The sequence below is a fragment of the Trachemys scripta genome, chromosome 1 (genome assembly GCF_013100865.1).
Source record: "Trachemys scripta elegans isolate TJP31775 chromosome 1, CAS_Tse_1.0, whole genome shotgun sequence".
Classification (NCBI taxonomy): domain Eukaryota; kingdom Metazoa; phylum Chordata; order Testudines; family Emydidae; genus Trachemys; species Trachemys scripta.
This window is the reverse complement of record NC_048298.1, coordinates 44,386,184-44,411,763: the sequence shown is the minus strand read 5'-3', so window position 1 is coordinate 44,411,763 and position 25,580 is coordinate 44,386,184. Positions and strand designations below refer to the sequence as shown.

Below are 25,580 nucleotides of genomic sequence, written 5' to 3'. Positions count from 1 at the left end.
CCCGCAGTAAGTAGACTTGAGTTAGGTCGACTTGAGTTACGCTATTAATGTAACTCAAATTGCATAGCTTAGATCAACCAGCAGCTGTATTGAAGACAAGCCCTAAGTTCCATTGACTTGAAATGGGACTTAGTGACGTCTGAAAATTGGATGCAGGCACAACTCCTCATGCCAAATTAAAGTATAGAGAGAGTGGAGAAGGACAAGATAGAAGGATCACAAAGGTCTTCCACTCCCCAAATTCCAGTTTTCAAATAAGTTGTTCCACAGTAATTGAACCTAAGAACAACTGGGGAAAAAATTATAACAGATTATATCAACACACAAATACCTTTGCTTTTTAATATTACTGGCAGGAGTTGTTTTTGGAGAGAGTATAAATGGGTATTTTCTGGTGCAGTCACAGTTTGAGCTTTTGACATTTCTTCTAATCTTGAAGGAATAACTCCAGAAGCCGTGGCTGCTGCATCATCCTTTGCTGTTAACGTTGATAGTGAAGATGAAGGATTCCCAAATGTCAAAACCTTGGGGCTTTTAGTACCTGGTAAATTTTTAAGTGAAATGCTAGTAGAATCCCAGTCTGATGCATCTGAAAAGAATATCAGATTTAAAAGAATTAAAATGCAGACAGTAATGCTAAATTCTAGTAGCATACGCAGTCATCTAGTAGCATACGCAGTCATCCATGACCACCACATCGTAGACTGCATCTTTCTATCCTCAGATGCACATGTAGTGGTCAGAGTTATCCCAACAGTGTCAAAGCCACTTAGATACATCCCACGGCAACCTGTGCACATCCAGAGACTACTACTCTAACACAGTGTTTCTCAAACCGGGGTCCTCGCTTGTGTAGGGAAAGCAGCGGCAAACTGCAGCCAGTGGGAGCCGCGATCAGCAGGACCTGTGGATGGGGCAGGTAAACAAACCGGCCTGGCCCGCCAGGGGCTTTCCCTACACAAGCGGCGACCCCAGTTTGAGAAACACTGCTCTAACAGAGCATAGTTTGCGTGTACCTTAGCAAGCCACAAAACATTATGTTTGATTCTATCTTATGCTTAAGGGGAGAGATCTTTTTTTTCCTCCTTTCTGTCTTGAGATTTCCTTCCTAACAAATAAGGGTACTTTATAGAGGGATTCTTGCAGTGACCACAGAGCGAAGAAGGAACTGATTATTTCATTTGCATAAAAATACTATGGGAAAGGGGTATTTAGCTATGCTCTGAAAGCCCCATATTCTAAAAACAGATATGATTTGTGAATCAGTATCTAGGAAAGCAATATGGAAAAACAGTATTTGTGACGCTTTGGGGTTCATCCAAACCAGTAAACCAGGCAACACCTGCCTTGGAACTCTAGGTATCTTAAATGCTATGCTATTGTGGCTCACAGCCCTGACATCAACAGCTAGCATACAAGCAGGCAGGTCACACCCTGGATTCTCTTGACAAATTACTCTTTACAGGGGGACATCGACAATCCTTTCAGCCATGAATTCTGCCCCTAAAACATCTTTCTCTATAGTGCTCAGCTCCTCTTACTGTGGCATCCACAAACCTTATCAGATTTGCTGCTCCTTTAAAGAGACAGTACACAGCAGCTTATTAATAGGGCAGTCAATTGATTAAAAAGATAAATCATGATTAATCGTGCGATTAAAAAAATTAACACGCTGTTAAACAATAGAATACCATTTATTTAAATATTTCTGGCTGTTTTCTACATTTTCAAATATATTGATTTCAATTACAGCACACAATACAAAGTGTACAGTGCTCACTTGATATTTATTTTTATTACAAATACCTGCACTGTAAAAAACAAAACAGTATTTTTCAATTTACCTAATACAAGTACAGTAGTGCAATCTTTTTATCATGAAAGTTGAGCTTACAAATGTAGCATTATCTGTGTGGGGGGTAAAACGGCATTCAAAAATAAAACAACGTAAAACTTTAGAGTATACAAGTCCACTCAGTCCTACTTATTCAGCCAATGGTTCAGACAAACAAGTTTGTTTACATTTGCAGGAGATAAAAGTGCCCACTTCTTCTTTTCAAAAATGTCACCTGAAAGTGAGAACAGGCGTTTGCAGGGCACCATGGTAGCCGGCGTTGCAGGATATTTACATGCCAGGTGCGCTATGTCCCTTCATGCTTCAAACACCATTCCAGAAGACATGCATCCATGCTGATGACGGGTTCTGCTCGATAACGATTCAAAGCAGTGCGGACCAACACATGTTCATTTTCATTCTCTGAGTCAGATGCCACCAGCAGAAGGTTGATTTTCTTTTTTGGTGGTTCAGGTTCTGTAGTTTCTACATGGGAAGTGTAGCTCTTTTAAGACTTCTGAAAGCATGCTTCACACCTCCTCCCTCTCAGATTTTGGAAGGCACTTCAGATTCTTAAACCTTGGGTTGAGTGCTGTAGCTATCTTTAGAAATCTCACATTGGTACCTTCTTTGCGTTTTGTGAAATCTGCAGTGAAAATGTTCTGAAAATGAACAACATGTGCTTGGTCATCATCCGAGACTGCTATAACATGAAATATATGGCAGAATGTGAGTAACAGAGCAGGAGACATACAATTCTCTCCCAACGAGTTCAGTCACAAATTTAGTTAGCGCAGTAACATTTTTGTAATGAGCGTCATCAGCATGGAAGCACGTCCTCTGGCATGGTGGCCGAAGCATGAAGGAGCAGCCGAATGTTTACCATATCTGGCATGTAAATAACTTGCAATGCTGGCTACAAAAGTGCCATGCAAACATCGGTTCTCGCTTTCAGGTGACATTGTAAATAAGAAGCGGGCAGCATTATCTCCTGTAAATGTAAACAAACTTGTCTGTCTTAGCTGAACAAGAAGTAGGACTGAGTGGACTTGTAGGCTCTAAAGTTTTACATTGTTTTGTTTTTGAGTGCAGTTATGTAACAAAAAACCACTACATTTCTAAGTTGTACTTTAACGATAAAGACATTGCACTACAGTACTTGTATGAGGTGAATTGAAAAATACTATTGCTTTTGTTTATCATTTTTACAGTACAAATATTTGTAATAAAAATAATATAAAGTGAGCAGAGTACACTTTATATTCTGTGTTGTAAGTGAAATCAATATATTTGAAGAGGTAGAAAAACATCCAAAAAATTTAATAAATTTCAATTGGTATTCTATTGTTTAACAGTGCGACTAAAGCTGCAATTAATCGCGATTAATTTTTTTTATCACAATTAATGTTTTTGAGTTAATCGCATGAGTTAACTGCGATTAATCGACAGCCCTACTTATTAACTTAACCGGGGTTGAAAAACCTTCCACTTCAAGCAAAGCACTGAGTTACTTTATGGCTAAAGTAAAACAAGCTTATTAACAAAGAGACATAGGTTTAAGCGATACCAAGTATAAGGAAAAAGGTTAGAAATGGTTACAAAAAATCAAAAGTAAAAAAAGACGGTTACTCACCTTTGTAACTGTTGTTCTTCAAGATGTGTTGCTCATATCCATTCCAATTAGGTGTGTGCGCGCGCTGCGTGCGCGATCGGAGAAATTTTCTACCCTAGCAACACCCAGTGGGTCGGCTGTGGAGCCCCCTGGAGTGGCGCCCTCATGGCGCTGGATATATACACCAGCTGACCCAGCAACCCCTCAGTTCCTTCTTGCCGGCTACTCCGACAGTGGGAAGGCGGGTTTGGAATAGATATGAGCAACACATCTCGAAGAACAACAGTTACAAAGGTGAGTAACCGTCTTTTCTTCTTCGAGTGCTTGCTCATATTGATTCCAATTAGGTGACTCCCAAGCTTTACCTCGGTGGTGGGATCAGAGTGAGATATTGCTGTGTGCAAAACCGCTGATCCGAATGCAGCATCGTCTCTGGATTGCTGTACCAGCGCATAGTGAGCGGCGAATGTGTGGACTGATGACCAAACTGCAGCTCTACAAATGTCCTGGATCGGGACTTGAGCCAGGAAAGCACTCGAGGAGGCCTGGGCCCTTGTGCAGTGATCGGTGAGGCGCGGCGTCGGGACACCGGCTAGGTCATAGCAGGCACGAATAGAGGACGTGATCCAAGAGGACAGGCACTGTGAGGAGACCGGTGAACCCTTCATCCGGTTGGCCACTGCAACGAAGAGTTGTGTCGTCTTCCGAAACGGCTTTGTATGGTCAATATAGAAAGCCAGGGCCCTGCGTACATCCAAGGAATGCATACGCTGGTCTTGACGGGTAGCGTGTAGCTTAGGATGGAAGACCGGGAGAAATATATCCTGGTTCACGTGAAAAGGTGACACTATCTTGGGAAGAAAGGCAGGGTGGGGGTGAAGCTGCACCTTGTCCTTATGGAACACAATGTATGGAGGCTCAGACGTAAGCACCCTGAGTTCAGAAACACGTCTTGCTGAAGTGATAGCTACAAGGAAGGCTGTCTTCCAAGATAAGTACAGGAGTGAACAGGTAGCCAATGGCTCGAACGGAGGCCCTGTGAGCTTTGAGAGAACCAGGTTGAGATCCCACGTCGGAACGGGCCGGCGTTGCTGTGGGTACAGTCGGTCTAAGCCCTTGAGGAATCTAATGACCATCGGGTTAGAGAAGACCGAGGAAGCGAGTTCTCCTGGGTGGAACGCCGAAATGGCGGCCAGGTGAACCCTGACCGAAGATATCGCCAAGCCCTGCTGTTTTAGGGATAGGAGATATTCAAGAATAAGAGGAATAGGCGCCTGCAAGGGGGGCGTGGCTCGCTCCTCGCACCAACAGGAGAACCATTTCCACTTGGCTAAGTAAGTGGTCTGTGTAGAGGGCTTTCTACTTCCCAGCAGAATCTGTTGGACGGAATGCGAGCATTGCCGCTCTGTCTGATTCAGCCATGGAGCATCCACGCTGTGAGGTGGAGCGATTGCAGGTCGGGGTGACATAGTCGCCCGTGGTCCTGAGAGATGAGATCTGGACACAAAGGAAGCGTGATCAGTGTTTGAACCGATAGCTCCAGCAGTGTGGTGTACCAGTGCTGCCTTGGCCAAGCTGGAGCGACTAGAATTACCCGTGCCTGGTCTCTGCGTAGCTTGAGCAGTACCCTGTGGACCAGTGGAAATGGAGGGAAAGCGTACAACAGGTGGTCTTTCCAGGTTAGAAGGAACGCATCCGACGGAGATCCCAGAGATCGCCCTTGTAGGGAGCAAAACGTGTGGCACTTCCTGTTGGCTCGAGATGCGAACAGGTCGACCTGCTATGTCCAAGGAGGCTTGTAAGGAGGTCCTCGCCACCTTCTTACCCTCCTCCACTAGGGCCCCGAACTCTTCCCTTGAGTCCTGGGGAACCAACTGTTTAAACTTTCCCATAGAGTTCCATGAATTAAAATTGTAGCGGCTCAAGAGCGCCTGCTGGTTTGCCGCTCTAAGTTGCAGCCCTCCCACTGAATATACCTTGCGCCCGAACAAATCGAAGCGCTTAGTGTCCTTCGATTTGGGCGCTGCAGCCTGCTGGTTGTGACGCTCTCTTGCGTTCACCGATGACACCACTAGTGAACATGGAGGGGGATGAGTATATAAGTACTCCTAGTCCTTGGAAGTACTTCCTTTCCACCCCTCTGGCTGTGGGTGGAATAGAGGCCGGAGTTTGCCATATTGAAGTGGCATTAGCTTGAATTGTCCGAATCAGAGGTACTGCCACCCTGGATGGGGCATCAGCCGAGAGGATGCTCACTATAGGGTCCTGCACCTCTAATATCTCCTCCGCCTGGATATCCATATTACGTGCCACCCTACGTAATAGGTCCTGGTGGGCACGAAGATCTATTGGGGGCGGGCCTGAGGCCGTTGTGCCCGCCACCACCTCATCTGGGGAAGATGAGGAGGATGCCTCAGGTGGCAAGGGGTCTAATGGAGGGTCCTGCTCTAAGGGTCCCTGGAGCGGAGCGTCGCCTGCCCCTGGGTCCAGGGCCTCAGGTGGTGTAGGCACTGGAGCCTCCATGCCCCCTGGGGGACGACGGGAGATGGTGGCCTCCGGGACCCTGGGCTCAGAGCATGCCAAGCGAGAGGCTGATGGTGGAGCCCCTTGCGCCTGGTGATACCCCCACGGGGTCCAGAACGACCAGTGTGCAGGTCCCTGCGCAGGGTCCTCCGCCACCTCCTGCCAGTGGCCCAAGTCAGCCGCAGCAGCCTGACCCTGAGGAGGGTATGCAGATCTCGAGGCCCCGTCGGAGGAGCGAGACGTTGATCTAGAGGGCCAAGGCGGTGCGGAACGCGTCGGAATCGGTCAGGATGATACGGTGCCGATGGGTGCCGGTCCATAGGTGATCGGTCCCTGCGCGGTGCCAGTGAGTGGTACCGGGATCAGTGCCGGTGCCCATGTCGGTGCCGAGATCCAGATCTGGACCTAGAAGACGACGACCGCGAGTAGACATGGTACCGGGAGCGGCCCCTCGAAGTGGAGCGGCGCTCGTACCGGTGCCAAGAACTAAGTCTTGAGTCCGATCGGATTCGATGATCGTGACAGTGCCGAGACGTAGACCGGTGCCGTGAAGAGGATCTTGGCTGCGAGTACGACCAGTACCGAGGTGATAGTCCGGCGCCGGGACCTGCTCCTAGACCTGGATTGGTGCCATGAGTCCACGTCCTGAGACGGCGGGCATACCAGGGCAGGCTTGCCCCTGGATTGCACTACGCGAGGAGCCGACGGTGCCGGTGGTTGGGATAGCGCCAGTTCCGTGAGAGCAATAAGGTCTCTCGCCGTCGCGAAGGTCTCTGGAGTGGACGTCAGACAAGGCTCCACCGCCGACCGAGGTGGTGATCCAGTTCGCACCGGACTCAACGGCCGTGGTGCCGGAGTCAACGGTGTAGCAGGCACTTGCTTCTGGCACTCTAAAGGTGGACGCGGCTCTACCCCCTGCACCGGGGGAGCCGGCGTCTGCAGGACAGCAGACTCCTGTGCCTTGCGGGATTTCTTGTGTCCCGGAGACAGGGAACGGCGCCGAGGCCCCTGTGGCGGGCGCAGTGCCGAAGGAGGCCAGTGCCGTGAGGCCTTGTCCGATTCTGCCCGCGGTGCAGTACCGGTCGGTGTTGCAGGGGCGCTGCGCACCAAGGCGCTCGGTGCCGGGGCTGGGCGCACCGAGGGAAGATCCGGGCTAAGTGCCGCCTCCATGAGGAGCTGCCTAAGCCTAAAGTCCCGCTCCTTTTTGGGTCTTGGTCTGAAGGCCTTACTTGTCTGTCTGATGGGACTCTCCTAGACACTTCAGACACGAGTAGTGCGGGTCACTCGTAGGCATAGGCTTAGCGCAGGACGCGCACGACTTAAAGCTGGGGGCCTTGGGCATGAGCCTGACTATGCGCCGGGGGAAAGGGGGGAAAAACAACCCCCTTTAACCCCCACTAACTATCTACAACTACTAAAACGAAGATGAAAAACTATCTAACACTATACAACAACTATGACTAGAACTATCTACAGAATTAACAGGATAAGCTAGGAAGAGTGGAGAGCAGCTATGCCGCACTCCACAGTTCCAACGACCGTCAGGGGCGGTAAGAAGGAACTGAGGGGGCGCTGGGTCGGCTGGGGTATATATCCAGCGCCATGAAGGCGCCACTCCAGGGGGCTCCACAGCCGACCCACCAGGTGTTGCTAGGGTAGAAAATTTCTCCGACGATTGTGCACGCAGCGCGCGCACACCTAATTGGAATCGATATGAGCAAGCACTCGAAGAAGAATATGCTTCTACAACTGAATTTCAACGTATACTAGTCTTTTCTTCAAAGAAGTTTCTCACCAGTCATTCTTCCAGCATAGCTGGCCTGTCCTTTAGCCAGGACACAACAAATGGACCTCAAAGCGTCAGAGTGAGGACACAGAGTTGGAGCAACAGAAGCTTGCTGACCAGGACAAACACAGGAAGTTTGAACAGAAGAGAGGGATAAATCACACACACGAGACCTGGAGGAAGGACATAATGATGTGCCTGATCAGGTGCTAAGCACACAGACAGGTGTATTGTGGATCCCGTTACTCCGCCTGTAGCCTGAGTCACTATGGACACTAAAGGCTATTCTGTAATTCTGACTGTGGGAATGTGGGAAGTTTTGTTTTTTTTCTTGATGTGCTATTTTCTGTAATGATATAACAAGGTTGAGCCCAAGGGCTAAGGTACAAGCCTGCCATGACCACACTCAGTGGTTAAGGGTGTAAACCCTCACTGGGGAAACCGAGTCAGTGTTATGTGTGTTTGTGGCACAGCTAAAAGGTGCTGTGGCCCAAGATCTGCTAGAATTAGTAGGACCCTAGCACAGATGGGTAAATAGCTATGAGCCAGCACTCCACTGAGAGCAGGGAAACCGACGCACAGCTGGAAGATGTTTTGGCCCAAAAACTGCAGGACGTGGTGAATCACTAGTCAGCTACGTAAATAGATGTGGGCCAAGGCTCTTCTGGGAGCAGGGCAGAGTCAGGGTGGTAAGAGATCTGGTTTCATGCCTTTGGAACCCTTTGGCCTGAGTGACTCAGATGGGTGTGCAGCAACTGCTGGGGAAATAGAGATGGTAAAGAAGGGAAAAGGTGCCCCTTAACCTATGGGCTAAGGGGAATTTAGGACCAACGCCTAAGGAATAGCTTATTGTACTGCGTCAATGTCAGGGGGGAGGTGTGACAAAAATGCCCATTGGTGGTTCACTACTCTGCGTCAGCAACTTTTGTCAGGCCTGACATACTCACTACACCTCACACACTGTTGTCATAATTTGTCTCTAAAAGGTATCACGTGTAAGGAATCATATACAACTGGTAACACCTGGCACCCAAAATCATTGTGTAGTATATGTATAGTGTGTACAAAGAGTTATAAATACATGCTAGAATTATGTTCTTAAAATGTGTTTGACAAACAATGCATAAGCCCAGTCTGTCCAGGACAAAGGAATATGTATTTGTTTGTCTGACCAGCCTGGTCGTCAGGCAGAGACAATGAAGGTCCCAATACATCCAAGGTAAATAAAACTATCAAGCTAAAAAGTGGGGGAGAAGATAGCATAGAATTTACACCCCTGAAGGAGAAAGAAACTTTATCTGGGCTCATGTTTCAAAGAATACATTTCAAAGGTTTACTGGACCATGAAAAGAAAGGAAGAGAACCCCATAGTTATCCTTCACTCAAATAGTCAAAGAAACCAAACACTTTGAACTCTGTGTGTTAGGTCCTGGTTAAAGAAGGGCCAGCCATGTTGGAAGAATGCCAGTGACCAGACAAACTACACTAGTTTCTTAAGTTGATTTTTAGTCTTAAAAACATATTTTTACTTCTGTTTGTAACCATTTCTACCTTATTCTTCATACTTGGTAACACTTAAACCTATGTCTTTTTGTTAATACACTTGTTTTATTTTTACCATAAACCAGCTCAGTGCTTTGCTTGAAGTGGAAGGTTTGTCAACCACAGTTACGTTAAGAAGCTGCTGTCTGCTGTCACTTTAAAGGAACAGCGAACTTAATAAGGTTTTGTGGATGCTACAGTCAGAGGGGCTGTGCACTTCAGAGAAAGGTGATTTTTGGGCAGAACTCAGGGCTGGAAGGGTTGTGGAGTTTCCCCTGCAAAGGGAAACTGGGTGGTGGAAGCCAGGGTACAACTTACATGCTAGCTGTTGGTGTCAGAGCTGTGAGATACAACGGCATAGCATTTAAGGCACCCAGAATTCCAAGGCAGATGTTGACTGAACACCATAACTGGCCTGGGTGAACCCCTAAGTGTCACATTGGCATAGGCAGCAGGATTCACATACAACTTGCTATTTGAAAATTACACTTCAAGCAACAGTAAAATAGTTTTAAGTGATTCCCAAGTCAAAAGGCTGGAAACAATCAAAGAAAGATTACAACTTAACTATTTTCTGTTTATTATCTCAGGTGTGGAAACAGAACAAAGGAAGTTTAAAATTAGCAACTGTGAAACAACTGCAAATTTAGAGCTGGCTATATTGGAAAAGTAGCAAAAAGCCCTAAAATGAGAGGCTGAGAAAGCTGCACAAGAACACCAGAAATGAGAAGCCAAACAAGACAGACATTTTTTGGGAAGAACTCAGGGCTGAAAGGATTGTTGATGTCCCCCTGTAAAGAGTAATTGGGCAGTAGAATCCAGGGTGTGACCTGCCTGCTTGAATGCTAGCTGTTGGTGTCAGGGCAACAGCACAGCATTTAAGGTACCCAGGGATCCAAAGGAGGTGTCTGGCTGAACTCCTTATTGGCCTGCGTGAATCCTAATGCATCAAGTATCTTCTTCATTCTGTCTTTTCCAGGCTCGGCAAATGCAGGACATTTCCATTCCCCCTAGATTTACAGAGTAATGAAATAGGGGCCCCTTGGACACTTGAAACATCTAGACCAGGGGTGGGCCAACTTTTTGGGCTGAGGGCCACATCTGGGTGGAGAAATTGTATGCAGGGCCAGGGCAAGGGGTTGCGGTGCATGAGGAAGTGTGGGGTGTGGACGGGGGTGCGGTGTGCAGGAATGGGCTCAGGGCAAGGGACTGGGGTAGAGGAGTGGTGCAGGGTGTATGAGGGGGCTCGGGGAAGGGGATTGGGGTGTGGGGTGTACGAGAGGAATCAGGGAAGGAGTGCAGAAGGGGTACGGACTACGGGAGGAGGTGCAGGGCAGGGGGTTGGGGTGCAGTAGGGGTGCAGGAGGCTCAGGGCAGGAGTTTGGGGTGCAGGAGGGGTGTGGGGTGTACGAGGGGACGCAGGGCAGAAAGTTGGGGTGCAGGAGGGGTGCAGGGTGCACGAGGGGAATCAGGGCAGGGAGTTGGGGTGCAGGAGGGGTGTGAGGTGCAGGCAGGGGGTTTAGGTCAGGGAGTTGGGGGGCAGGGTACAGGAGGGGTTTGGGCTCTGGCCCAGCGCCGCTTACCTCAAGCGGCTCCGGGGTGGCAGCAGCGCGTACCGGGGCCAGGGCAGGCTCCCTGCACGCCTGCCCTGTCCCCAGCCCCGTGCCGCTCCCAGAAGCGCTCCGGCCCCTTGGGGGAGTGGGGGTGGGCGGAGGGCTCCGTGTGTCCTGCCCTTGCCGTGCCTCCAGGTACCTCCCCTGAACGGTTCCCCGTTCCCGGCCAATGGGAGCTGTGAGGGGGTGGTGCCTGGAGGCAACGCACAGAGCACTCTGCCCCCCCGGTCCAGGGGCTGCAGGTACGTGGTGCCGGCGGCGTCGCGGGCCGGATCCAAAGCCCTGAAGGGCCGTATCCAGCCCGCGGGCCGTAGTTTGCCCACCCCCAATCTAGCCACTAGTGACATGAGACCATCTCCGTGTACATGAACTCTGCTTAAAGCCACTTTGAAACAAAGATATATTTGTGAATGTTTCTCTCAAGGCTGAGAGACAATGTGAAACTGGAGAGAATAAGGTGTCGTGGAACTTACTGGAATACACTGAGCAGATGAACATTAAGAGCCAACAAAATATGCTACTAACTGCCCATCTGTTTGTTCTGCATTTGTAACACAATGGGATCCTGGTCTATTACTAGGGCTCTGTAGTGCTACTGTAATACAAATAATAAAGTATCCAACTCTTTCAGCTTCTTCCAAAAGAGCACATACTGCAAAAAGAAGAGAAAAATGGAAGCTCATGCTTTTAACACATTTTCTGCTCTCAAACTACAAGCACACATTTACAAATTTCTCTAAAAAGAAGCTTAGCCTCCACCGAATTCCAAGTGGGGAGAACTGAAGTACCTTTTCTTTTTAAAAACAAAAAGAATTTGAGATCCTAAATCATAAACAGACTACATGTATGCTATATACTTTATTTACAATGCACTTCAAAATACATGAAAGTTCTCTCTTTTACTTACCTGCCTAGAACTAAGTCCAAGGTTTTGTATTCCCTCCATTTCAGTTGATATGCTTAGCACCTAATTTTTGCAGTGGGAACACAGAACCCTGAATTCAGCTCTTGGCTGATTAATAAAAGAAAAAAAAAAAACACACATTACAAATCAATGTAAATTAAACAAAATTAAAAATCCTTTAAATCCAAATTTCTCTATATAAGATTTAGGATCTCAAACTGTGGCTATATTTTTGGATCAGTTATTGTGTGTTCTTCAAGAAAGAATTAGCAAATGTCATAAGGAATGTTGGTAAAAGCACAGAATACTAACAAATTAAATATGGAAGTTTTATACATTGACTGTAAATCATTTTTGTATAAATTGCAATTAAAGCATGTTAGTCAGAAAAAAGGACAAAACCCATATAAATACCTTCAATGTCATCTGCATCATCTAAACCAAGTTCTTCCATTAAATCTTCAAAAGAAAAAAATAAGCAATGTTTAAGATAAATATTTGTTAATGAAGATGCCCAGTCCCTCACCAAAATTTGATGTAGTGAATATTACCTGATTTTTGCCTTTTGCCAATCTCGATTCCCTTTGCAGGACAAGAAGAGGTGTCATGTGTTTCTAAAATTGCTTGAGTGGTCTTTGGCTATTATAGACAATCCAACACTCAAAAATTAAATAAAATTCAAAATAATGATATATTCTTTAATTAGTAAGACAAATTCTTACAATGAATGACACTTACCTGTGAATCAAGAGTTTTTTCACAAAAACCTAAAAAGAGGGGGGAGAAAGTATTATCCAGTGTCTTTTAAAATCCTGAAGTGTAATAGTTATCAACTTCATGCAAAATTAGTACCTTGTGTGACAACTATGTATTGCCTATTTGCAACCATTGTTTTAATTCCACAAGACTTATTTTTAGTTAGGCTAAATATATCATAGCAAGCACCACATGTTAGTATTATAGAAACACACGACTGTTCAAACATGCACTTCAGATTTCAAGTGACCAAGCTAGAGGAATTCATGTGAAGCAATAAGGCCATGCTGATTAACACTACAAAAATAAAACCTTTATTTTTTTCTTAGAAGGCAATCATTCATTTCCTGATTGGAAAGTTACAAAAGCCAAAGTGGAGTGGAGTAGTTTAATGTGTCATAAAGCAGTGCAACAGTACTATTATGATTATCCCACAAGTGTTTGTGTGTTGAAGAATCTCTATTTTCTGTAGATGGGAGGAGTCGGAGAAGAGTTATATGCAAGTTATATGCAAGTACTGGCTTGACAAAGCCCTGGCTGGGATGATTTAATTGGTGTTGGTCCTGCTTTCAACGGGGTTTGGACTAGATGACCTCCCGAGGTCTCTTCCAACCCTAATCTTCTATGATTCTATGTAATCTCAGTTCAGTTATCTGGCAACAAATTCTCAACATAGAGACCACTAAATTATGTCACCTCAGTTCAGTGATCCACAGATCAGTGTGCTTAGCTTACCAGGAATTAACAGAAACAACTCTTCTGTTTGGCTGTATTGTCCACTTTTAATACAATTCTCAATAACAGTTTCAACTTTTGTCTAGTGTAATATTTCCATGATTTGATCAACTGGCCTGTCTACACTTCTTGTAGCCTCTACCTTAGCCATCATATAGTTTCTTGATCCTCTTTTGCAAAGAGGAATATAAAATGTGTTAGAATGGATTATAGCATAATTTTAATACTACCAAAATTCAAGTTCTTATAAGCAACTATTACTTCATCTCAACAAAACTGCTGTCCAGTGATATGGTAATCTTTCTAATGTATTTCCACAATTGTCTTTTGATCTTTTTTAAAAGCATTTTATTTATTTTAACAGAATCATACCAAAGTAAAGGGAATGCAAAGCAACGGACTTCCCCAAGGCAACCCTGCAGTACAGGATTTCAAGCCTTCAAAAAGATGGAAAAGTTTTGGCTACAACCTGATGACACATGATATGAAATTTTCATTTAATTGTATCAATATGTTCATCATGTTCCAATGAGAGTGACAAAATCATAATTCTTTAGAGACAAAAATAGGAAGAAACATGCTGTCTTAGCAGTAGAACTTTCTTGCCCTTCTCATAAGCAAATGGTCACAGAGCACCATGCAGAAAGTTTATTATTTTAAATATTAAGGTTTATGTATTTTTTTAATCAAATAACATTTTATCCATTACTTTAGCTTCCAGGCAAAACAAAGAGAGAGATCAATATAAGAGCAGCTACCAAGTATTACCCTTCTGTTCACGCACCAGGAAAAGTCAAGAAATTCAGAAGAGGATAGATATTACCAACAAAGTTTAGAGAATCAGGCAGATGCTGGGTTGAAAACAGTCAGTCTTTGCTCTACAGGCTAGCAGATTTGAACTCTGGCTAACCAGCAGAGGTAGCAAGTTCCATAGCTCAGAACTTTCAAATGAGAACAGTTTCTTCCAGTCCTCAAGAGTGCACTTCTGAGGACAGTAAGCAAAAGTACATCAGGTATCTCAGACATTTTGCTGGTGCAAAGAGAACAAGAAGAGGCTTGATTCTTAATAGTGGATTGGCATAGCACAGGGGTTCTCAAACTGGGGGTCATGACCCCTCAGGGGGTCACAAGGTAATTACATGGGGGGGGTCGCGAGCTGTCAGCCTCCACCCCAAACCCTGCTTTGCCTCCAGCATTTATAATGGCATTAAATATATAAAAACATGTTTTTAATTTATAAGGGGGGGGTCTCAGAGGCTGAGTAAAAGGTGTCACCAGTACAAAAGTTTGAGAACCCCTGGCATAGCAGATTGGAACTCTACACCAGATGGGGAGGGAGAAAAGGCACAGACCCGGATCTGGCAAAGTTACACCCAACAGACAGTTTCTCCCATGGTCTCTCTGTTGAGAATTTGTGGCCAGATTACGGTCCCTTTATGTGCCTGAGCAGTGCCAAAGAGCCACAGCACTCCAGAAAATCTGGTCCGACATGTCCAAAATTGTCCAGCTCTAAGCCATGTAGGGCTTTACAGACTGACAAATAATATTAATTGCAGCCAAAACTACTGGAATGAATGAAGAAAAAGGATGACGGGTCCAACTGGACCTGCTCCACTAACCAGGTAGACCACCAAATTCTGCACAAACTGAAACAGAGTGGTAAGGTAGCTTTAAGTATTGCACAATTATACCAATCAAGATGTGAGGTGTCAAATGTCTTGAACAATCGAAAGACATCTGTAACTATTAACCAGTATTTTGTGCAATGTTCATATTGTTATTCTTTTTTAATATTCAATAGAGCAATAAGCTTTTACGGTGCTTTACTGAAAGATTATTTGGCACTCTAAAGGGATACAATTATGGACTTCTCATTTGCCATTTGAACTGTTAAGAAAATTAGACTTCTCAGATGCCAACTACTACCCTTTCTGGACTCAGAAATAAATTAGTATTCATAGATAAAGTGTGAATTCAGAAAATGAAAAAAATCATATATTTCCAAGAAAATTATCTACTTCATTCAGTCCTTTCTATCTAGAACCATCTGTTAAGCTCTGGAAAGTGGAATATTTGAAAATATAAATGCAATGGATCCAAAGTAGCTAGGCACTGAGAGTACCATTTATGAGATGCACAGATGCTAAGCAAATAAAATACTTAACAACTGTCTTTGCCTCTGGGAGTTCACCCAAATCTTCCTTCCCCCTTAAGTTTCTCACTCTCAGGATGGAGATTATGAGGTCCTCAAGTAATATACAATGGATGATCTCAGGTCATTCAGAGTCAGACATTCTATCAAGCCAAAACCTCCCCATCTCGCTATAACTTTCATAGGCTAAACCTCCTGGGCTAATAAAACTCTAGAGAGGAAAGAAATATAACAGCAGCAAATCATAACACTTTTTGACCATAAAAAAAAATCTCATACCATCTTTTCTGTCAGAAAAAACTTTCTATACAAATAAATAACCTGAACCATGTCAAGGTTTTGAAGAATATTTACAAGAGTCTAGTGAAAATACAGTTTGAACTACTAAGGAGAGTAAGAACATTCCAATTACTACCCATTTTAGCTGCTAGTCAATGGTCAGGACATACAAACTACCACAGTTCCTCTGAAATGGATCATCTCCTGAATTAATGTCAAAGCATTTTCTGCTCTTATCAAGAATAAAAAAAACAAATCTATCAATAATGACAATTAACCAGCAGTTTTTTATTGCCACTGAGAGAACCCACTCCTTTTTTTGAAGAATTCCTAAGGCGTATATATAAAATTAAGCTTATTTTATAAAAGCTCATGAAATATGGATAATAATACAATGATAAAATTACCTTCATTTGGTTCCTCAAAAATACTCTGCATGTGTGTGTCAGTTCTGATAGCAGATGAAATTAACAGGTTGACTGGTAGTTTTCTTGGGCTTTCAGAAGCACACTGGTTAATTAAAAACATGCATGATAACCTGGATACAATTAATTTTTAATTGCTTTCCACAGAAAAAGTATAAATATTTTTAGTTGCTGGGTATCAGCAATGATTTACAACTAAACATTTTTGTGCGCTACCCAGTATACATAGTACTCATGTATTTCTGAAAAAGCTTTGGAAAAGGAATGTCATAATATAAACTATTTTAAAATCATAATACTTATTAATATTTTTCATTAAAGTGTTAATGAAATGCTAGTTAAAATTTCTGTCAATTAAGATGTCTGAACTAGCCTTGATAAACACAGAAGAAGTGGTAACATGAAGTAAGGAAATAAGATAAATAAAAAAAAAAAGAAAAAAAAATGAAAAAAAAGACTGCATAATAATTGCAGTTCTTTACAATGATTGTTTGTATCTCTATACTATAGGTGCAGGTGATGTTCATGTCCTCAGCACACAAGTCTATGGGAGTTGTGCATGCACCCTACAATAATCAACAGGCCCACAGCTGCACAGGGAATGCTATGAGGAGGACTGAAGAAACAAAGTCCAACAAGGCCAAAAAGTTGACAAAGACTAATACTAACTATCCTAAAACTTTAAGATTAAAATTTTAAAAGGATAAAAGTTAAACGCTCTCAAAAGGAGACTAATGTGGTAAAACACCACTACATTCTCCTTGCTGTCTAAAGCAAGAACTGAGTAGCAACTGGGGCTATCCTCTGGATATGGGAAAGGCAAGAGACCATCGCTAGGGTGTATGTGCAGCTCCAATGGTTACAGCTTTTTCATAATGTGCATCAGCTTAAGAGGGGATTCTACAGAGGCAATGCTTGCAGACAGAGATAAAAGGTGAAAACCTGGCCCCAAATCCATTCAGTGAGAGTTTTACTGTTGACTAAAATAGGGCCAAGATTTCATTGTCTTTTTTAAAATTAAAAAAAAAAAAAAATTTTAAATACCTAATTTTTTTACCTTTCAAAAACATTTAAAACAATTAAACTATTTAATAATTCAATATGATGCTAAAAATACTAATTGAATCTGGGGGGGTCCACTGCCAGGAGACCTAGGTTATTAGCAGTCTTAATTAGTCAGCCCCTAATATAGAAGAAGTACTTCAAAACCACAGCATCAACCCCTATGATCCATTAAGCAACGAAGAAGTCAGAAATGCAATGAGAGTAAACTCTTGAGCAGTAGTGAATTGAATAAAATTGGTGGGATCATAATAGCCATATAATGGAAAGTACCTCTGAATCCCAGGGTGATTCTGTATCCTCCTCTTCGTCCAATCCTAATACTGACATTGTATCTACAGAATAAAATAAATATGAAATTTTACTTTTCAATTATAAACATTTCACATTAGTTTGTACTCTATCAGATAAGCCCTGTATTCATAAGATCGCCATAGGCATACATAATTTATCTCAATCTGTATATAGATAATTCACATGTGCTGCTAAGGTAGCTGCAACACCTCAGTGTGTCCCTGTTTTCTTTAGGCCTTCATCTTTCTTCTCTCCTTCAGTGGGAGCCCACTAAACACCTGCTATACCCGCTGAAGAAAGAAACTGAAGGCTAAAGCCTGGTATATACTTAAAAATTACATTGACTTAGCTATGTCCTTCAGGGCTATGAAGTATTTTGCAACTTAAGTGTAGCACTTAGGTTGACCTAACCCGGGTGCAAATACAGCTAGATCAACAGAAGAATTCTTCCATCAATTTCACTACAACTTCCGTGAGAGGCAGGTTACCTACACTGATGGAACAACTCCTACACTGATATAGGAAGCATATATACTACAGTGGCTACAGAGGGATATAGCTCAGTGGTTTGAGCATTAGCCTGCTAAACTCAGGGTTGTGTGTTCAATCCTTGAGGGGGGCCATTTAAGGATCTGGGGCAAAAATCTGTCTGGGACTTGGTTCCTCCTTTAAGCAGGGGGGTTAAACTAGATGACCTCCTGAGGTCCCTTCCAACCCTGGCATTCTATGATATGCAGTGCTGTAGCTGAGCAGCTGTAGTGTAGACATACCCTGAGAAATACCTAAATCCTTATATGTAAAGGCATGATGACATCCTCAAAATTCAGTGTTCTGGCTGCATCTGCTGGTTGGGAGGAACTTTAACAAATATCTGGACTGGTATAGAAGATTCAATAGAATAAGGATTTTTATAGAGCACTGGTGTTACATGCTGCCACTGAGGAGCTCTACTTAAATGCATTCTGTACTAGCCACAGCTTCCAAATGCTTTTAAGGTGTAGCCCGATTTGGAGTGTGTTGCAGTACTCAAAAGTTACAAAGGCACGGCCACGGAAGCTATATCCCATCAAAAAATAGATTTGAATCCTACCTGCCAGACACAGAAGAAAAACAACATCGGTACTAGCCACTGCTGCTATCTGATCATCTAAAAGCAACTGAAGGTTGTGAAATTAGATAATTTGTGGAAATACAACCTCAACTAAAGAGTTGGATGTAACATTCACCCACTCTTCTGATTGTTGTCCTCAACTCACCAACATCATTTTAGACATATCTGTGAGATGACTTATTTTAAAAATGTAGGCTATAAAAAATCCAAATTATTCCTATTTCTGTGCTTTACAATATGTCCAATCTACTTTATGCCTTTTTTAGATTGTTAGTGCTTCAAGACAGGGTCTATCTAATGTGTGTCTTGTACTCTTTGGAGTCCCTCAGAAACAAAAGAACCAAGTGATTTATCAGCTGAGTCATTCCCTGAAAGTGTAGCAGAGCAAGTGAAAAACATCTCATGGTTCACAATACCAGAGGCAGCAAATTATGATCTTTTCTTAGTACTCTCATACGGTAAACTAATCTAAGAAAAACATTTGGATTACTATTTACTAATTTACCTTTTCTAATAGCAGTATCTTCTGAGGGATTTTGTGCTTCACGGTTGCCACTACAAATCAAACTTTTATCTACAACATTTGAAATTTGTGGTTGCTCTATGTCATCTTCCTCCTCTGATGATTCTTCCTAGTAGAAAGAGATTGAATGAAAAATATCTTCCCAAATAAAAATACTAAACAAAAACAAATTACTTTCTATTTTAAAATGTTATACTCCCACTCATCATTGTAGTGTCTGAGTGCCTACATCAAATCAACAGTAATAACAAAGTCACTTTTTGAGGCAAAAAACTCTGCTTGGGTATGGGGTTTGTTTAGTTGGGTAGATGATTCATTTGTTTTAGGTGGGTTTTGTTTTGTTTTTTGAATGGGGGCACATTTGTTTGGATGAAGGTATCAATGTTGTGAGTATCATTTTTGCTATGGTGAAAAGTTTCTTGCAGTATTTTCTAAAGATGGTCAGATTCACCTAATCTCCTCTAGAATTTCATTCCTTAGTTGATCACCTCAACCAAGAATGCTTTTATTCCCAGATCTCACACACTTAATCATGGGCTTTATCTGTATTGTCCCAGAGGAGCACAACTGACCATCTGATTCTAAAAGCGATTTTATATTACAACCACCTTCTTTTACTCATTTTTTGTAAATAAATAAATAAATAAATAAATAAATAAAATCAGTTTATGCTGTTTTAGTGCAATTTATTTTTCATAACACATTTGGATTTTGTCAGAGCCCAGTTACTCTTGCAAACAATACCCAATTTATTTTATGCATCATTCTTTAGGCCACAAATTATACTGACTTCAGAATAATGAATCTAAAATTCATCCTTCTATAGCATCATAACCACATTTAGAATTTAAAAAAATGCTGCTCACTACTATCCTAACTAATGCATGAAAACTCTGCTTTATTAGAAACAAATTTTTAGTCAGTCATTTCTTTATTCAATGCTGAAGATCAAATTAAATTTGAGTTACATGATTCTTGTTAGCAATCTTCTATTAAGGTTTTTCATTTAACTATATTCAAACCATTCAGCTACAATACAAGTACTTTGTCTCTCATCTTCTGCTTTACCTGTGTAAAAATCCTTGTTATTGGGTTTGTCCCTTTTTACTTACTTTGATGCTTGGTTGAAACGCTTTTAGATTTTCTTCACCGCTATTTACAGGCAAATTCTCACTTTCTGGTTCCAGTGTTTCACAGATTGTATTAGCCAATCCCTCGGAATTCTTGCATTGCTCCTTTCCAGCATTTTGATCAACTAGAAATCTAAGATTCTCTGAGTCCTGTCTTCTGTTCTCATACCTTCGATTTTCTGCCTCTGACCAAGGATCATCATCACTTTCAAAGATATCATCTACTAGGTTTGAGTTTTCCTCCTTAATATAACAACTATTTAAGACAGATGGAGATGCATCTTTTTTCCAGGCTGTCATTTCAGAGTCTTCAAAAGAACAGCGGGTCTTACATCTGATTTTCTCATTTCCATCTGTATGTAACAATTCATTTGTATTCTGAAATTCATGAATTTCTTCATGTTCACTACCATCTTCTTTTTTTGAAGAATCATAAGGTACTTCATTATTTACCATCTTAGATGATATGGCAGTTATATTTTCCTTTAAACCTTCATAATGTCCTGCTATAAAAGACACAGGAATATCAACAGATTCCTGCATTTCCTGATCTTTCTCTTCACATGTTTCATGACTACCACCATCGTGTATATTTTTGCTTCCACGTTTAACTTCCCTTTCAGATTTAACAGCATTGTTGAAAATTTCTAACTCTTGATCATGCTCATGCTCCAATTTTCCAACATATTCCTCTTCCTCATCCTCTGTGTAATCATCTTGACTTCCTTCTTCATCTTCTGTATCTTCATCCTCCTTTTCTTCCTGACTAAATTCTTCCTCATCCTCTTCTTCTTCTTCTAATTCTTCTTTCTCCTGTTTGCTTGCTTCTGAAATATCTTCATTTGTCAGTTCTTTACGTTCTTTTTTATCCACATTTGTGTGATTTCTGGTTACTTGTTTGAGGTTTTGCCTTGATGACTGAGGACTTCCAATTCTAATATCCTCGCCATCTTCATAAAATCATAGATGAATTTGAAAAAGAAAAACACAACATAGGAACCAACAAATTAATTGCACAAACAAAAATTTACCTGTTTAAACCCCAGGAGAGGAGGAGTCATCTGGGAAGGTTTTGAAAAGGAGCCAGGTGAGGGATGGACAGGTCGAGGGTAGGACTTGACTTGGGGAAAAGGCTTAGGAGGGGATTCAATGACATCTTCAGCTTCACAATCTGATTTATTTTGCTGTGAAATGGCTATATGTTCTGTTCTCATAATGCTACTTTTCTCACCTACTATAGTAAAAAAACAAAGATTAAATATACTTAAAAGAGGAAATAAAATGCATAATAAATCTACAATTTCCTATCAACATATAATGTAGTAAAGGAGATTCCCCTTCCTCCCCGTCCCCAATTGCTTACTGTTTTTCTTGAATTGATGGGAAGAGTTCATTAGCAGAGTCAAACTTGGCTTCTGTGGTTTCTGTAAATAAAGTTAACTTTAAGCACATTGAGTTTTTACATGAATTGTAAGTAACACCCCTCTGTTTTTATCAAATATTGAAGACTAAATTCATTACCATTTTCTTACTGACAATGCCAGTTGAGGCTTCCATCCTGCAGTCCTGACTCAGCCAGCACTCTTATTGAAGTCAGTCAATGAGAGTTTTGCCCAAAAGATTTAGCCCATACACCATTAAATAAAATATTTCAAAAAGTGTATTATATTCTATAAAATCTTTTCTTTAATCCAGTCAGCATTAGCAATACTGGCATTTGTGCCGTTTTGTTTCAATTTTATGTCTAAGAGTCTTAAATACTTGAAAGATTCCCTAGGATCAGTCTACAGATTAGTCACTTAAAATGGCCCAGTCCACTATCTGATGCCACCAAAATCCCTACATCATGATGGGAAGATGTTATTGCTTCTATTTTAACACACAATGCACATGAAATAAAGTAGAAATTCAGCAATTCATCCTCTGAGTGGAAGAGAAAACAGTCATCAAATTGATACAAAAAAAAAATACGTACACAGGAGTTTGCAGCAATTTGGGTAAGAAGAGATTAGTGATCCAGACAGATATAATCTAATGACTGTATTTTAGGGTACGTTTTCAAAGAAGTTCATGAAGATTTAACAATGTGTCTCCTCACTGGTGTAACATAGGTAATTCCCTATGCAATGCTTTTAAAACATACTCCTAAATTTTCATGTACAACTTCTAAGGAGGTTTCAGAAGATCTAATGAAAACCACAGTTGAAAGAGTGGACCTTCAGCAGGTAGTGCTTCCATTATTCATGTTCCATGCTTAATGAGAATGGAAAAGACCTAATAAATAATTCTAGTGTCTACCATGTTCAATCAAATTATTCAGCAGGTGGTGGTGCTTAAAAAAAGACCTAGTGCTCCTTAATAGCCTATTGTGTATTTTGGCAATGGTATGTTAATACTATAAGCATTTCTATTAAAAAAGAGAAATCAAGATACAGAAGTTACTTACATTTCAATGCCTGTTGCTTCAAGATGTTTTGTCCACATGGATCGCACAGCACCCTCTTTGCCCTTGCCTCAGGGCTTCAGTCTGCAGATCCCTGCAGCCTCCCAGGAGCTATCTTAAGCTTTCCCGGTCCCTGCCTAAAGCACTGCTCTGTCCAGGGTGCTAGCTGTCTTCAGCTTGCAAGGCAGCCAACCCTCCCCTCCTCAAGATCCAGGGAGCAACTGAAACTGCTCTCCTCTGCAGTCCTTTTCATACGGACCTGCCTGGCCCTGATTGGCCGCTCCTTGCAGCCCCTCTCGAATTGGCTGCCTCCTGTACAGCCCCACCTAGGGCTCAATTAATCCCTTTATAGGCTAGTGTGGGGTGGATGCCCCATCACAGTCTCATTTTCAGAAGAAACTCAGGCACTTAGATGCCAACACCCAATTTACAGTCAACAGGATTTAGGCTTCTAAGTGTCTATATCACTTTTGAAAATGAGACTTAGGTAATGCAATGCTGAGTGCCGCAATCCCTAAATACCTTTAAAAATCTGGACCTTTCATACCACAGTGTACATAGAAGGGGAGAACATTTAAATCTCATGGATTTAAACTGGTTAGTCATTCCCTAAATCCCCTTTGCTCTTTCTGAAGACTCTGTGTTTGAAAAATAGTCCATCTTCTCCACCTGCCTACCTCTATAAATGAATACATAAGTCAAACTTCATGACCTTTTAGATACTGGACAGAAAAAAGAGTATGACTCAAAAAATGCAGCATGTTGACTTCACAAAAGGATCCCAGATTGGAAGAGAGAGATAATAGGTTTTGTTCAAATATAAACTATTTTCTATAACATGGAAGAGTTATAAAAATGATTATTAAATATATTTCAAAATCCCTGGTGTAGTTTTCCTAGTCCTTCTTTAGTGGAATATGAGGCCGGGTCTTCACTTAAAATGTAGATCAACCTAGCTACTTTGTAACATTCACACTCCTGAACATCACTGGTAAGTCAACCCAAACCTCAGTGTACATGTTACTATGTCAATGGAAGAACTGTTTCCTTTTACAACGTATTTTCTTTTTGTTTAACATGTACTGTAAAATTAAATTCTCTAAGATCACAATTTTTGCTAAGTTTGGATATTTCTGGAAGTGCTTTCTTGCCTCATGAAAGTCGATTATATGATCCATATAAGATTAATAAAGATTTCTGGACTGCTATAATCAGAATTTTTGCCTAGATGAATGATTTCAGCCTAGGCAAATATCCCCATGCTCATCAAAACCAGAAGAGTATATTTTCAGTTAAAACTAAGTAAAGTTTCTCTGCATTTATAATTTCTTTTTTATAGCATACAGGGGTATGAAATGAAATGGATTGTGAATGAGGCTGAAGGATATGGGAAACTTGTTCCACATAGTGAGAACTGCAGAGAAAAAGACTCTTGTATCAACTGTAATGAGGATGTAGGAAGAGACCAAAAAAAAAAAAAAAAAAAAGAGTTCAGTACCAGTCTGGAAGGAATGGGGAGGGAGATGAGGTTAAGATTGTGTTTATGGGGTATTTTAAAAACTTAAAAGAGCAAATGTAAACTAGCAGTGAAATTGAAGGGGAGTCGATGGAGTTATGTGAGGATAAAATTAGGTGACTAAACTGTTTTTTACACACCTAAATAGTGGAGAGCAGTATTATAAACATGTTATAGTTTGAAGAGCTGAGAAACCAGAGATATGAGAGTTACAATAATCAAGGTAAAGGCAGAGATAAGCATTCCAGAGGAGGTGAAACTGAGGCAGTAACACACATGGAGAATATTGCAGGGAAGGCAATGGGCAGATTTACAGAGGTGGGAAAAGAAAATATAGGGGAAAGTAGATGAGACTAAGGTTAAGGACAATGCCACGGTCATATAAAGTTCCTAGCGAAAGCTGTATGTTTTCATCTTGACGTCACAGCATCATGATTCTATGTCTTCTGTCAATGCTTCCATTTGAATTCCATATAACAAAAACACACTACCAAAGTTGACTACTATTTTCTGCAGTTTGAGATGTCATAAGGAAAAATTAGATATGCATAATATTTTACAGACATAAGACAAAGTTTCTGCTTTGAAGAGCTCAACTGGACAGATACCACATGAAAAAGTGACAGCAGACCACTGAGGTGAGGAAAAGGAAGAGAGATAGGAAACAAGGGGGAAAAGAATACTGCTTATGAATGAGTGACATTCTTCAAAGACAACTGACTAGTTGTTTCAGTTTCATATTTTCTCCCTTTTAAAAACAAAATCACCAAGTATGAGTGTGGTAATGGACCAGGAGTGGGCAAACTTTTTGGCCCGAGGGCCACATCTGGGTATGGAAATTGTATGTCGGGGCATGAATGCTCATGAAATTGGGGTTGGGGTGCAGGAGGGGGTGAGGGCTCTGTGATGGGGTCAGAAATGAAGAGTTCAGGGTGCAGGAGAGGGCTCTGGGCTGGGGTAGGGGGCTGGGATACGGGGGGAGGGTGCTAAGGGCTCTGGGGTGGGACTGGGGATAAGGGGTATGGGGTGAAGGAGGGTGCTCCAGGCAGGGACCGAGGGGTTTGGAAGGTGGGAGGGGGATCAGGGCTGGGGAAGGGGGAGGAGGTCCGGGTGCAGGCTCCAGACGGCACTTACCTCAAGCAGCTCCCGGAAGCAGTGGCATGTCCCTCCTCCGGCTCCTACGTGGAGGCGTGGCCAAGTGAGTCTGCACGCTGCCCCGTCTGCAGGCGCCTCCCCTGCAGCTCCCATTGGCTGTGGGAGCGACGCTTGGGGCGGTGGCAGCGCGCTGAGCCCCATGGCTGCCTCTACACGTAGGAACCGGAGGGGGGACATGCTGCATT

The 25,580-nt window shown here is 42.4% G+C and overlaps 1 protein-coding gene across 12 annotated transcripts in view; it reads right to left on the bottom strand.

Annotated features, from left to right (window-relative positions):
• LOC117876458 (ankyrin repeat domain-containing protein 26-like) overlaps positions 1-25,580 on the bottom strand; it is a 164,411-nt gene that overhangs the window by 97,302 nt on the left and 41,529 nt on the right. For 10 of the 12 annotated variants that reach the window (XM_034768756.1, XM_034768723.1, XM_034768665.1 and 7 more), the window contains 9 exons: positions 21,645-21,705; positions 20,264-21,231; positions 19,134-19,260; positions 17,497-17,558; positions 16,144-16,246; positions 12,553-12,581; positions 12,366-12,453; positions 12,229-12,273; positions 332-589 (listed from right to left, as the gene is read on the bottom strand). In XM_034768756.1, coding sequence (XP_034624647.1) covers positions 332-589; positions 12,229-12,273; positions 12,366-12,453; positions 12,553-12,581; positions 16,144-16,246; positions 17,497-17,558; positions 19,134-19,260; positions 20,264-21,231; positions 21,645-21,705 — 1,741 coding nt within the window. Of the gene's footprint in view, positions 1-331; positions 590-12,228; positions 12,274-12,365; positions 12,454-12,552; positions 12,582-16,143; positions 16,247-17,496; positions 17,559-19,133; positions 19,261-20,263; positions 21,232-21,312; positions 21,516-21,644; positions 21,706-25,580 lie in introns of all 12 variants that reach the window. The other 2 variants (XM_034768741.1, XM_034768764.1) reach the window with 1 other exon arrangement.